We start from the raw sequence: 13,015 nt of genomic DNA on the forward strand, positions 1-13,015 counted from the left end.
GAAGAATGGGTCCAGATGGAAGGTGTTGTTTTTTTTTCCTCCAGTGTTGAGCTCTGAATGAAGCGGATTCTACAGAAAACAGCATAAATGAATATTCACATGTAGCATTAGTTCAACAAAAGAAGATTCTGAACGGGTGCTGATGAATGGCAGAAAAAGACGTGCTACTGTACCAGTACACAAGACATCAACAGGCATCTACGTGGACCTGAGGTTTTTAGGGAAACATTTTATTTAAATTTGCTGAGAGTTGCCATGGAGACATTTTTGTTGACAATGCTGTAGTTCTAAAACTTCTTCCAATGTAGACTTTAAGACTATTACTGAGCTCTTGATGTTTAGTTTATAAAATGAACCTAATACTTTCTCAAGAAACTGCATCATGAAACTCACTGAAATTCATTTCCCCTGCAGTGCAACTCTGTGCGCCTAAGGTGGGCCACCCCTCATGTTGGAAACCTGAGTACTAATCAAACTATCTGAAAGATGTGGAGATGTTGGACAGCTGTCAGAAGTCTTTGATTTAGAAGCAGGTATGTAACAAAACAAAAAAAAACATAAATGGAGGGAAGCAGTTTTTAGTACTTGGTTCATCCCCTCAAAGTGTTTTTCTGCAGTTGGGATAAAGTACAAAGCCTACTGTAATGACATGGGTATAATTGGCTAATTAAAAAGACAGAAAAACTATCAGAATAATTTAGGTAAATTATCTCTCTGATGTGGCCTAATGAAAACAAACAGCTAGCTGCCAATTTCTAAAAGGCCATCTTTCATGTGAATGGACACAAAGACTTAAAACCCACGTCTTATTGAGGATTCCCATCTGAAATTCACAGATTTGGCCAAATTTTGAAGACAAAAACAAAACCCGGCCAACAAGCCATTCAGATGGCGACCAGCACATGCTGCCAATTAACATGACCTCCAAAACGCTAATGGAATCTTGAGGGGTAATAAAAGTAAATAATTCAATCAGAAAGAACCCTTGTATCATTGTCTGCCGTACCCCGGCCCATTAGAACCTCCAGTATTCTCATGCTAATCTAATGTTTGTGTTTTTTGTTTTCTCTTAATGAATTCTGTATTTTTTTTCTCCAAACAGTGTTGTTCAGACATTTGTGTAGGTGCTGGCAGGGAAACAAAGACGTACATTAAAAGCCATTGTGCTTTGTGATTATTAAAGTAAACAGAAATAGTGAAGGGGCATCATACACAGCTGCACACACTCGAGCCTGTATCTGTGAAGTGGTATAAAGGGCCAAGCAACCCTCAAGACTTTGCCAGAGACGATCACATTATTTGGAGCTTCTCAAGAGGCTATCGGCAGAACGGTTAATTAGGCTTTGAAGATCGGTCTCTCTCCGCCACAGGATTCATCTGTTCATGAGCAAAACAGATCTGGCAGCAGATTAAATGATTTCACCAGGATGCATCACTGAGGCCTGGCCAACCTGTATGTTCTCACAAAAAAACCCCAACAATTTTCTGGCTGTACGGCAGAAGGTAAAATCCATGTCCAGGTTTTACTTCCAACTGTTAAAACAGCAAAAAAATCAAAGTCACTCATGACTGACTGTTGACACAAAGTACAAGCACCAGTATAAACCATCTGTACTTAGCCGAGCCATGAGTAGCAACAAGTATCTAATTGTACCTACAAACCTCAGTGGTATGTCATCTGCAGCCTACGATCAAACCCTGGACCTCTGGAAGAAAAAGAATAAAGTAAATAATAAAAGACATATTTGATTTTCCTGCATTAAATGTGAGATTTTTAAGTTAAAAAAACAACATTCATTTTTGTATATAAACACACATTTTTTAATGTAAATGACAGCTCAATAAACAGAACAAAAATTAAATGCAAACACTGTGCGTTTCTTTATCTCCACCCTGCATATGGAACATGATGTCATTATGCTTATAAAAATATGCTAATGATTACAAAATAAATAACTGTTCTAAAAGCTGATAAAAACAAAATAAAAATGACAACTCCATCCAAAAAGATTTGGATTGTCAACATGGATTAGCCAGACCAACCATTCCAATGATTTTTCCGACCTTAGCTATTAACAAAGACCTGCAGCGCACTTAGGAAATCTTAACGTTGGAACATCTTGAACCCATCAGCTCTCTGCTTTCCTTTGCTCCGATGTGGAAAAAGTGGCTCAAACAACCGACTAACATGCAGCAGAGAAAGTCCCTCAGTCAAACACTGCCAGGAAAAGCCACTTGTATTTTAAGTGAGAAGGGTGTTCACTGCTTAATGACCACACGAAGAGCATGGAGCTTCACAAAACATCTGCATATGGAGTGGACGTCTTGTCATGTGCATTTAAATTTAACTCAAAACAGAAAGGAGAAGACCTCGTCTTTCCACTCTGTTTGTTTTGCATAGTTTTGATCGCAGTGCGATAAACAGCAAGTTAAAACTGACATGACGAAAAAAAAAGAAAAGAAAACAGGTTTCCCTGGCTTTGAGTGTGACGTAACGGTGAGAAAAGGTGATGGCTGCGCTGGGAAAGTTGCGTGGAATTTGTGCGTTTTTTTTGTGATGTGGTTTAAAAAAAAAAAAAAAAAAGGAACATCACATGTCCAGAAGCAGCACTCGAGGATCTTCCACCACTGCTTTGATCTTCCGCAAAAAGGTGACAGCTTCTCTGCCGTCAACGAGCCGGTGGTCGTAAGTCAGCGCCACATACATCATTGGTCGAATCTCAACCTGCTGGAGCACAAGGTCGTCTTACTACATTCTTGGGTTTGTAATATTTTAAACATAAATGACTCGTGTTTTCTTACCTTCCCATTAATCACAACTGGTCTTTCAAAGATGCCGTGCATTCCCAGGATGGCCGACTGCGGAGGATTGATGATGGGTGTGCCAAACAATGAGCCAAACACACCCCCATTACTGATGGTGAAGGTGCCTCCATCCATGTCTTCAACAGCAAGCTCATTTTTACGAGCCTGCGATGAACAAAACATTTTGTTAAATTTTGAACTAAACAAATGTTTAAAACAACACACTGATTTTTTTTCTTTTTTTTTACCTTTTCTCCAAGTGTATTTATGGCCTTTTCAATGTCAATGAAGTTCATGGTTTCCACATTACGTATCACTGGAACAACTAGACCCTAAAGACGCAGTCAGAGTCACAGGGTATTTGACAGCAATAGGCTTAGACAAAAAAACAAAACAAAAAAAAGTCAAATGTGGTACCTTTGGTGTGGCCACAGCCACACTAACGTCCACGTAATCCCTGTAGATTATCTCTTTAGTCGAATCATCGATGACTGAAATAAGAAATAAGTAAATGTAATGATTACAATACTAATCATACTTGAAACACAGTAAGTACTGTACTTTACTGTACTGTACCAGCGTTGACGGCAGGTTGATCTGTCAGAGCGTGAGCTGCTGCCTTGACAAACGCAGACATAAAACCCAGTTTGATGTTGTGCTTCTTCAAAAAGGCTTCCTTGTGGATTCTTCTCATCTCCTGAATGTTGCTGCAGGGAGTTCACAATAGAATAACCAACTCACGCTTCAACAGGACAGGGCTCAAACTGCTCTCAACTTTCGCTACCGTTCTCTCGCTCTTGCTCTCTTAGTATAACACACAGTAGCCTACCAGCCACTGACCCAGAGGATCGGTGCTTAAAGGTAAAAATGGTTAACTCTTTACCTCACCCTTCCCGCTGGGAAAGGCTTAAGACCCCCCCCCCCCACCATGACCATTAAAAGAATACCTCATGTCCACTTCATTGAAGGTGGTCAACATAGCGCAGGTGTTCTGAGCCTCCTTCAGCCTCTGTGCGATCCTCAGTCTCATACGGTTAATTTTCACCTGCACGAAAGGAGAAAAAGAAAATACAACCCCTGTAAACCCCCAGTTCTCATTGTCAGACTGTAATGATGATGAAGATGATTAATACCCTCTGTTCTCCTCTGCCTCCAGCTGCAGGAGCAGGTGATGGTGGAGGTGCAGGCGTAGCTTTGGCAGCAGAAACCACAGAGAAAACAGCAGCTTTAACAGTAGAGAACACGAAGGACAATGCTGCACAGAGAACTGATTGAACTTTGTAGATTGCAGATAGAATGGATTACCGCCTTACATGTAGTAACATGATAATCAAAAACGTATTAAGACCCTTCTGTCATTATCAAGCTAATTTTTGGTCTATTCATATCACAAATCACCCTGATAACATCAGAGTTAATCCAGGGCCTGGAGACAAATGAGTAAACACACAATTTATAATTATTAAAGATAATGATTGACATAAGCAAACACACCAGGTCTTGTAGGAGCAGCCTGCGGTGCTGCTGAGGGCACTGCAGTCACCAGAGTGGGAGATGAAGGTTGAGGTGGTGGTGGAGGTGGTGGTGGTGGAGTTAAAGCAACATTGGCAGGAGAGGATGCAGCTGTGGCAGCAGCAGCAGCTGAGGATGAATAAGGAGATGTGGTTGAGATGTGTTGTCTTAACCCATTAAGCTGCCTCAGAACTTCCACTTCTGCACTAATGTTGTTGGGAAAAGGGTTTTGACACAGGACTAAATTGTTGGAATTGATTAATTAACTATTATCAACAAAGATAACCTCACCTCCTTTCCGTAGTTTGAAGAGAGGCATCCCTCCTTCAACCCTCCCTCCGTCAGGCACCAGGAGCTCCTCAATGACACCTGCAGCTGGAGACGGGACCTGTATTGACGTCTGGAAAAAACAAAACAAAACAAAAAAAAGCAACTGTTAAATCTACTACATTCTCCATGTTATAAACAGTACAAATGGTTGAAGGAGGATGTTTGCGTTCATACCTTGTCAGTTTCAATTTCACAGACCACCTCATCTTCTGCCACAGTATCCCCCACAGCTACGGCATGATGAGGAAATTGAAGTATGTTAATGAGCAGAATATTGACTTTTATGTTGACATTCTTGAACAAAGCACGTCAAAGAAATCAGTATATGGTAAAACCTGTGTTCAAAACACCAATAGTGAAAAAAAAATTGAATTTATATAATTTGTTTTTCCTCAATCACACATACTAACACTGTGACAATAGGAGTAGATTCGTGTGAGGTTAACTGGATTGCCCAGGGACACATTGACATGTGGACTAGGGGACTACAACAAACTTCATGTGGACCCCAGACAGTCCATTTTCAAGATTAGATTAGTCTTATCTATTGATCAGCAGTTGGTCAAAATACAAACCTTTCTCCCACCTCACATCTCCTTCAGAGACTGATTCTGCAAACGCAGGAGTTTTGACAGTGACCACTTCATTTCCTGTTCAGAGGAATAAATAAATAATAAATATTATTATATAAATACTCTTGTATGGAAGACTTAAATGCAAAATGAAAATGTTATATATTTTTTCATACTGTAAACAGCAGACGTCCTGAAATGTCTGATGTGACTGACATTTGCCGATGATGAGAACTTGCATCTAAAATGTAACAAGAGGACACTTTTCAGAATTTTGACAAAACAGAACCTCTCAAACAGGCATCTTAAGGTTGTTTATTTTTTTAATGTATTTTTAACATCTTATTCTGGCACAAAAAAAAAACAAAAAATCAATGAAAATGTGGACTTACGGCTGAAAGTGTATGTAGAGTCTCTGGCTGCAGACAGAGCGACCTACGACAGAGGAGAAAAGAATCAAATCAACACTCTGCTCATGGTCTCATGATTTACATGATATCATGTGAGATGATTTTTCTACAAGCTGCAGTTAACCACTTGAGGGCTCCTCCTCCGTCATCTCAGCCTTTCACCAGCATTACTGAATCATACGTTAGACGAAGCACTCACACAGGTTGATTATTCATGAGCAGCAGGATAAAGACGGCGGTCTTAGATGATACATTACTGCTGAGGTTTAAACACCTGCTGGAGGACTGGTGGTGGATGTAGAACAACACTTACCTGACACACTCGGCCGCACGAGGACATTATTAGCCTAAGCAAAAAATAAAAGAAGGATATTAAAATGTATGTGCCTTTGGAAACAGTTTAAATGCTGTCTGGTTTACACTGGTTAACATTAGGGTCATTTACATTAATAAACCTACACTAACGAAGAATTAACTGAACAATATAATTCAAATTGTATTATCAATAGCGTGGCCTGGGGACAGGTGCAGTACAAACAGAATAACTTTATGTTGTCTGAAAAGATTCATCAGAAGACACTAAGATTACAGATGCAAACCTTTTGTATTCTTAGATATTACAGCCACCAATAAGCTTCAAATGTATGTCATGTCATATATGTTAAATAATCCAGTTGTTAACACAACATTTAGGAGAGATGATCAATAATCAGCCACTGTTATTTATTTTTGTTAGTGAGACCAAACAAGATCCCACTAGTTGAGATACATAAAATTGCAACCCTTTCCTAAAATGCTCTATAAATGTGTTACTTCTGCTTCAAGTTAATGCAGAATGCTGGATTTTCCAGTGGAAGCGTTCATTGTCATGAATTGTTCTCCGTCTGTCTGGGTCAAGTATGTGGTTACTGAGGGCAGGGCCTGTTGAATTTTGGTTGCCCTTCAAGTCATTTTGCCTGTTACTACGGGTGGCCACAGAAGGGTGTTGTCCTAAAACCACAAAATCCTTCCCAGTGAATCAGCAGCAGTGGAATGAACATACTGGTTTTTAATTGGCAGAACATAAAAATATAACTTTTTATACACATCTCTATATTTATTCATACTACACTTTGTCTATTTAGAGTGAAATATATATTGACTAATGCAGTGAAATATTTTTTTAAATTATAGAAAAGTGTCTGATCTGAATACTACATGATCTGAAGACCACTGCATTGATCTGATGTAGACACTATGTCCAACTAACTAACTAGTTGTTTTGCCCTCTCCAAATGTAATTTACAGCACCAGCCACAGGAGACAAAAGTTATAACTTCAGATATCGTGTTTCAACCCTTTCACCTACACACAGCAGTGGAAGAACAGCTGAACATGTAAGAGCCACATACCAGGGGAGTATTTAAAAAACTCCTTATTTAAAAATATAGCAAAGCTATCACTTCTGCTAATTTTGTTTTTCTAGCAGCTCGCGTTTTTGTCATTGGTTAGTTGACCAACCGTCGTATTGCTACAAGTGGTTTTTACCTGTCACTGAAACTAGTCTTAAAACGTCGAATATTAGCCACAGTTAACGAAAGAAAGTCTGTTTATTAACTGTTGGTCGTTTGGTGTTAAATCCGGTGAAGTTTTTAGCACGGTTTGTGAAATTAAACATTTTCTAATTTATTGTTTTCTGATTTTTTTTATCTACGGATCTGCAGCACAACATGCTAATGTCAGCAGCTCTTCATAATTAAGTAAAAGTTAGAGTCTGTGATACCGTGTGTCAGAATTAGTCAAATAAAAGTGGACTTTTAGGTGCTGCCGCTGTGTCGCTTTCAAACCCACCTGAATCCACGATGACTGGGAGCGGCTCAGCGCCCGGTACACCGCCCTGGACCCTGCTAACATAGCGCTAACTGCCGGTTGTTGACAGTAGTGAAGAAGCTCCAGGAGCGGAGAGTTACCGTAGCCGTGGGAGAAACCACTGCGTTACAAAGAGACGGGGGGACCAGAAAACCAAACGAACTGAAGAAGAGGGAGTTGCACAAAAAATTTAGAAGTTTTGTCGAATTTAAAAACCCACTAATACAAAAATGACATTGCATTAAATCAGATTTCCACAAAATCCAACAGTTTAAAACGCTTATTAGTAGCTAGAATGAACCACTTTGGTTGTAAAAGGATTCTCCGTCCTGTTAAAAAAAGTAAAAGAATTGTAAAATTTAAAATATAAATTAACTATTATTTTATTAATGAAAAAAGAGTAACAAGAGAATAGACAAGCTCTGTAAATAAAGGCAGAAGCCCCTCTTCTATTTTTCCATATAGACTTTCTTCCTTATTAGCAGAAAAACATCACAAATGGGTAATTTATATTTCAATTACAAACAAAATAAATAAAAGTCTCCAGTTGTAGGCATGGTCAACAAAAATTGATTAAATATATAAAAATGCTCCTTTGTAAAAAGCAATCAACAATAGGTGTCCCAATAATTTTTTTGGCATGTGACTAAAAGGTGGGGTAGGCTGGTCTTGGATTGGCTGGTGTTCTTGGCCACGCCTCCTGGTTTATGATAAGGACGGACCAGTATAAATTGTCATATTTCTGCTGTAGAATACAGTGCTGCGACCTCCTCTGGTCCCTATCATTGCCACAGGTAGGTAGTATCTACTTTGACTATGTCAACTGTAAAATGTTTATATGGTAGAAGCTGACAGTTTTCTAAAAATATTTACTTAAAACAATTTTGCTGGTACATTTTTATCATCATTGATGCTAGTTTCCTTATGGTCTGAATACTGAAATCTGAATACATTACACTATTCATACAGAATTAATATTTTTTTATATTTTGTCTCCATTCTTTACAAAGGCATGTATTCCACCAGCAACATCCACCTGGACGGCTGCACGGCAGAACATCTATCCTCTTTCCCGCTTGATTTTGTATCAACAAATGTTGACACGTCTCACGCATCTGTGACTTCTCGTAACGATCAGATCAATATCGGTACGAGTGACTATTACTGCAGAGTGAAAACTGGTCCAGGACTCACAGACTGTCCTCCAGTGCTGCTGAAGTCAACCAGAGACGGCCCCTCAAAGGGACGTTCTTCTCTTGCTAACAGTTCCTTGGGGCATCAGGCAAAGCGTGCCAGGGTTGAAAATATCATCAGAGGCATGATCAGCTCTCCTGGTATGTGTGACACAAGTGTCACCACATATCCATATGAGCCAGCAGGACATGTGCGGGAATATGGAAAGACTCAAGACCTGCCTTCACATCAGGAGCATATAGAAAGCAGCAGATCTGTCAGTAAGAATCACAGCCAGACAAGGAAGCAGCCTGAAAGTCAGCAGCAGCCTCTCCGGCAGCTCAGGACAAAGGTCGACCATGAAGAAAGAGAATCATGTAATTATAGTAAAAAGGAAACATACTCTTCCTGGAGCGCTTCTACTGGAAATCCTACAGAAGATTCTTTCACAGACTGGTCTGAATTTGACAGCCAGAAATATCAGTGCTGGAAGAAGCTGAAGCTGATGAATTACTTCCAATCCAGGCCGGAGAGAGTCAAGCTGCTGGCAGATGTTTTGAAGTACGAACTGTCCAGAGCTGTCAACAGGAGTGTTGACTGTGTTTTTAAAAATGTACCGCTACTTCAGACATCGACAATAACTGAGTGCATCCAGACGGATAAGCCGGCGTGCGGGGATAAAATAACAAGACTTTCATGTTGTAGAAATGCAAAAGTCCAAGTTCCTGGGATTCAAACTGAAGCTTTGTCCTTGGTAGTAGAAAAACAGAGATTAGAAACATCCAGTCATCTTCTCATGCAGCCCAGATCTGCAGCAGAGCAATCTAAACCTCTGAAACGTTCAAGTCTGGACTCGACTCTGACCACCAATCAGCTGTCGGAGAAAAGCCCTGACACAAATCAACCCCTCAGATGCTCTGAAGACGCCCCAGCAAAGTGTGACACCCTGGACGCACTCTGGACTTCAGTCAAAGTGAAGTCCAAGGTCAACTCTAAACATGTGAGCATCCCACAAAATTGTACCATGTCTGAGGATGCGGAGCCGCCGGGAAGTCTGTGCCTTCCACGCATCAAGATTGAGTCTGAGAGCCTGAAGACCAACCTATGTTAGTTATCTATAATAAAATAGTGAATTTCCCGACTAAAAAGATACAGTTAATATGTATAATAATGCAGTCTTTTGGCTACATTTGTGTTTGATCTTTAACAATAACATATTTTAGGAGGGTCTGACCACAAACCATCTGAAGAAAGCCAAGCTCATGTTCTTCTACACTCGCTACCCGAGCTCACTGGTACTAAGGATGTGTTTTCCTGATGTGCAGGTGATTCAGTATTTTTCCTTTTGAAAAATAAATGTTTCCTTATTATAGAAGTCCACGATAATCTCAATGAAGTTGCTGCATTTTTAGAATCAGAAATACTTAATAATATTTGTTTCAGAGGAAAACAAAAAAAAGTGTAAGAAATGTGAGGATAAAAAAAAACAAGATAATAAAATAAATAATCTATAGTAGATAGTTTATATATCAATATGTGTATTCACATTATTAAAGACAATTTGTTTTTTACGTTATTTTGCATTTTATTCATCAACAGCCTTTACACAAAACCTATGAAGTTTAGAGTGTATGTGTGTGTCCTTTTAGCAGCTTCTCTAATATAAATATAAATATATTTCACCTGAAGTTACTTGTGTTTGGTCCTCCTGTAGTTCACACGCTGCATCACCTCCCAGCTCATCAAGTGGTTCAGCAACTTCAGGGAGTTTTTCTACATCCAGATCGAGAAGTTCGCTCGACACGCGCTGGTGGAGGGAGCGGCCGACGTGAGAGATCTGACTGTGGGGAGAGAATCACAACTGTTCAGAGCACTCAACATGCACTACAACAAAGCCAACGACTTCCAGGTAAGGCAAACAAACAGTGAATATTACAAGTCTAAATGTATATGTTAGTACTATCATTTTTGAGCACTTAATATTAGAGCTTTTGTTGAAGTCCTTTGACCCAGTGCTTCATATTAAAGGTCAGTTCACAGCCTGTTACAGTTTTAAAATGGATTTCATTTGCTTAGAACTAAAGAGCATCTGCAGTCCATACACAGGTAATACCATAAATACTACACGTTATCTCAGTAAACGTTTATACACAGAGCAAAGAAAAGTCCAAATTATACTTTTGTACATTTTTTTTCAAAAAGCAATAGCTATTGCTGTAATAGCTGTAAAATGTGTAGGTAATTTACACACATTATTACAAGACTAATAAAGTTAACAGAGGACAGGAAGACTGTTGTTTTAAAACTTGCAGTTTTGGGTATAAACAGCATAATCTCAGCCTAATTTAACACTAATTTGTAAGGAACAATTGATTTTTTTTTGTTGTCAAAAATTATCAACTTAAATTAATATTTCAGAGCTCCAATACTCCAACTATATTGAGTCTGTTGATATCTGAATTATTGTGAAAAATAAAGAGAGACTTGGAAAAGATATTCTGGGTTAAGTCTTAAGGCAGACACTTCATTTAAAGAGTATGTGAACGCTAGTGGTTTTGGCACTTAAAATAATAATGGATGAATGATAAACAAAACACAAAGGCTCAGCACTGCTTTAACTAATGACTGAAAAATTAATAAAACCCCAACGAGTGCCTGGGACCGAAATTCATTTAAATGTTTTGTTGTCAATTGAGTCCATGTTAAATCAGCAATAACCGCAGCAATAATATTGACATTAACCCTCTTTAGTGGGTGCTGAAATGATGACATTTAACTGTTAATTAAACTGAACCCACACCATCAGCCACATTATTACGAGTCAGGGAATAAAAAGGGGAACTCGATTATGATCCTATAGGTTCTAATTGGGATTTTTGTTGTTGCTGCTGTTTTATTTAAAACAGCGCAGCAGCAGAAACCAAGGTCAAAGAGTAAGAGTGAGGGCGAGGCCTTTCACCAATGACATCAAGTATTTCAGTACATGCCAGGTCTTACAGTAAACTTTCATTTCCAGTTCACCCGTCAATTGAACAGTTGCCTCATTCTTTCAAGTCAATTGAACAGTTGCCTAATTCTTTCTATTTTTTAAAATGAGTGATTAATTCTTGCCCACTCTCAAGGCAAACAGATTAGATTGATGAACGGCAGCTGTTCACACAGTGGGACAACAACACACAGCAGTCTTACCTTTTACATCAAAATGACACAGAACCAACTCTCTCTATAGGAAACAACATTCCAACAGAAGAGTCACAAAGGCTACAAAGTATAATTGTATCAATGGTGTTTAAAATGACGTTACATGTTGTTGTTTTTTTTTAAGAACTTTGGTTTTCAATAGTCACTACACAAAGGCTTCATGTACACAAGTACACAACAAAGTGGTAAAATGTGATCGTGGATATTAAAAGGTTTTAGTCATTGAAAAAAAAACATTTAAGGTTCTAAAAGGTTGTCAAACGAAAGACATCTACTAAAGGGCTACACGTGCACTGGTGAACTTCTGTGCATTTGCAGGTCCCTGAGCGATTCCTCGAGGTCACCGAGATCACACTCAGAGAGTTTTACTTTGCCATTTCAACGGGAAAAGATCAGGATCCCTCCTGGAAGAAGGCAATTTACAAAGTCATCTGTAAACTGGACGGCCAGCTACCAGCTGGATTCAATCGAGATCACCGCAAGTAAAAGCCAAAGGGACGATGGACTTCAACCAGTTTGGGATTTGAACCATTTTGTCTAACTGTCAAATTAGACAAAAATAAATATCTGCACGTCTGCAGTGTTTTCTTATCTGGCAGACTGTCTTTGACACAGTTTGACATATGTATTTTGCATATCAACCACATAATATAGCAAAACACATAGGCATAATACGACAGAAACAGCACAACAGAATTAAGTACTGCACACAACAAGTAACAATATCTTTAATAATGTTCACGGTGATCGTATATACAGGGTGTGAAGCAAACAACATTTCATAGAAATGAAGATCGATCATCAGTCTTTACAATACCAATACATGTCCCTTCTATACTCACCAGTGGATCCACTTGTACATCTTCCATCTCCTCCAGTAGTTCACTCTCCATGGACACAGCTGGGATGTCGGTGTCTTCGTCAGCCATGTTTTGACTTGTTAAAATGGTTGCTCAAATCTTCATTGTTGGATTTCCCAGTACAACATTTCCCTCTTCTGTCTTTTTCTCAAAATCCTGGCTTGCCTTGGTTTGTCAAGTGTCACTGTATTAGATGTGAGACTCGTCCTGTAAACGCATTGTGTTAAACTTCCATTCATTTCAATACTGGCATTGAACTACACTGAATTTGTTATATTGGTTAACCTGCAGTAGGCACATTTTG

The 13,015-nt window shown here is 39.1% G+C and overlaps 2 protein-coding genes across 7 annotated transcripts; one reads left to right on the forward strand and one right to left on the reverse strand.

The window, feature by feature from the left end:
• Positions 1-214: 214 nt before the first annotated feature.
• Positions 215-10,468, reverse strand: LOC103380808 (dihydrolipoyllysine-residue succinyltransferase component of 2-oxoglutarate dehydrogenase complex, mitochondrial-like). 6 transcript variants are annotated; one of them, XM_025057028.1, is made up of 18 exons: positions 10,334-10,468; positions 7,460-7,639; positions 5,943-5,976; positions 5,612-5,654; positions 5,396-5,460; positions 5,223-5,297; positions 4,822-4,877; positions 4,609-4,717; positions 4,300-4,446; positions 3,939-4,030; positions 3,753-3,850; positions 3,382-3,512; positions 3,223-3,296; positions 3,054-3,137; positions 2,803-2,970; positions 2,595-2,728; positions 1,663-1,706; positions 215-1,533 (listed from the first exon to the last, which is right to left on the reverse strand). In XM_025057028.1, exons 2-17 carry the CDS (start codon positions 7,520-7,522, stop codon positions 1,664-1,666), a joined length of 1,416 nt encoding a protein of 471 aa, XP_024912796.1. In that variant the 5' UTR covers positions 7,523-7,639; positions 10,334-10,468; the 3' UTR covers positions 215-1,533; position 1,663. The 6 variants fall into 6 exon arrangements, with proteins under 6 accessions (XP_024912796.1, XP_024912797.1, XP_016889126.2 ...); XM_025057029.1 differs by having other exon boundaries at positions 1,655-1,706; XM_017033637.2 differs by having other exon boundaries at positions 215-1,706; positions 3,939-3,997.
• On the forward strand, positions 7,526-12,878 carry LOC103380864 (prospero homeobox protein 1-like). The gene is made up of 5 exons (XM_025057048.1): positions 7,526-9,756; positions 9,800-9,804; positions 9,874-9,975; positions 10,365-10,559; positions 12,170-12,878. Exons 1-5 carry the CDS (start codon positions 8,490-8,492, stop codon positions 12,335-12,337), a joined length of 1,737 nt encoding a protein of 578 aa, XP_024912816.1. The 5' UTR covers positions 7,526-8,489; the 3' UTR covers positions 12,338-12,878.
• The last annotated feature ends 137 nt before the right edge of the window (positions 12,879-13,015 follow it).

This window comes from Cynoglossus semilaevis, chromosome 7 (assembly GCF_000523025.1).
Source record: "Cynoglossus semilaevis isolate Cse_v1.0 chromosome 7, Cse_v1.0, whole genome shotgun sequence".
NCBI lineage: Eukaryota > Metazoa > Chordata > Actinopteri > Pleuronectiformes > Cynoglossidae > Cynoglossus > Cynoglossus semilaevis.

What these genes read in the sequence shown, in the direction of transcription:
- LOC103380864 (XM_025057048.1), top strand. Translation starts at nt 8,490, where the DNA reads ATGTATTCCACCAGCAACATCCACCTGGACGGCTGCACGGCAGAACAT. An exon ending in TGTGTTTTCCTGATGTGCAG is followed by an intron (nt 9,976 to 10,364) that starts GTGATTCAGTAT and finishes GTCCTCCTGTAG; the next exon opens with TTCACACGCTGCATCACCTC. An exon ending in ACAAAGCCAACGACTTCCAG is followed by an intron (nt 10,560 to 12,169) that starts GTAAGGCAAACA and finishes GTGCATTTGCAG; the next exon opens with GTCCCTGAGCGATTCCTCGA.
- LOC103380808 (XM_025057028.1), bottom strand. Translation starts at nt 7,522, where the DNA reads ATGTTAGCAGGGTCCAGGGCGGTGTACCGGGCGCTGAGCCGCTCCCAG. An exon ending in GTGAAATTGAAACTGACAAG is followed by an intron (nt 4,718 to 4,821) that starts GTATGAACGCAA and finishes TGTTTTTTCCAG; the next exon opens with ACGTCAATACAGGTCCCGTC. An exon ending in CTTCAAACTACGGAAAGGAG is followed by an intron (nt 4,447 to 4,608) that starts GTGAGGTTATCT and finishes ATTCATCCTCAG; the next exon opens with CTGCTGCTGCTGCCACAGCT.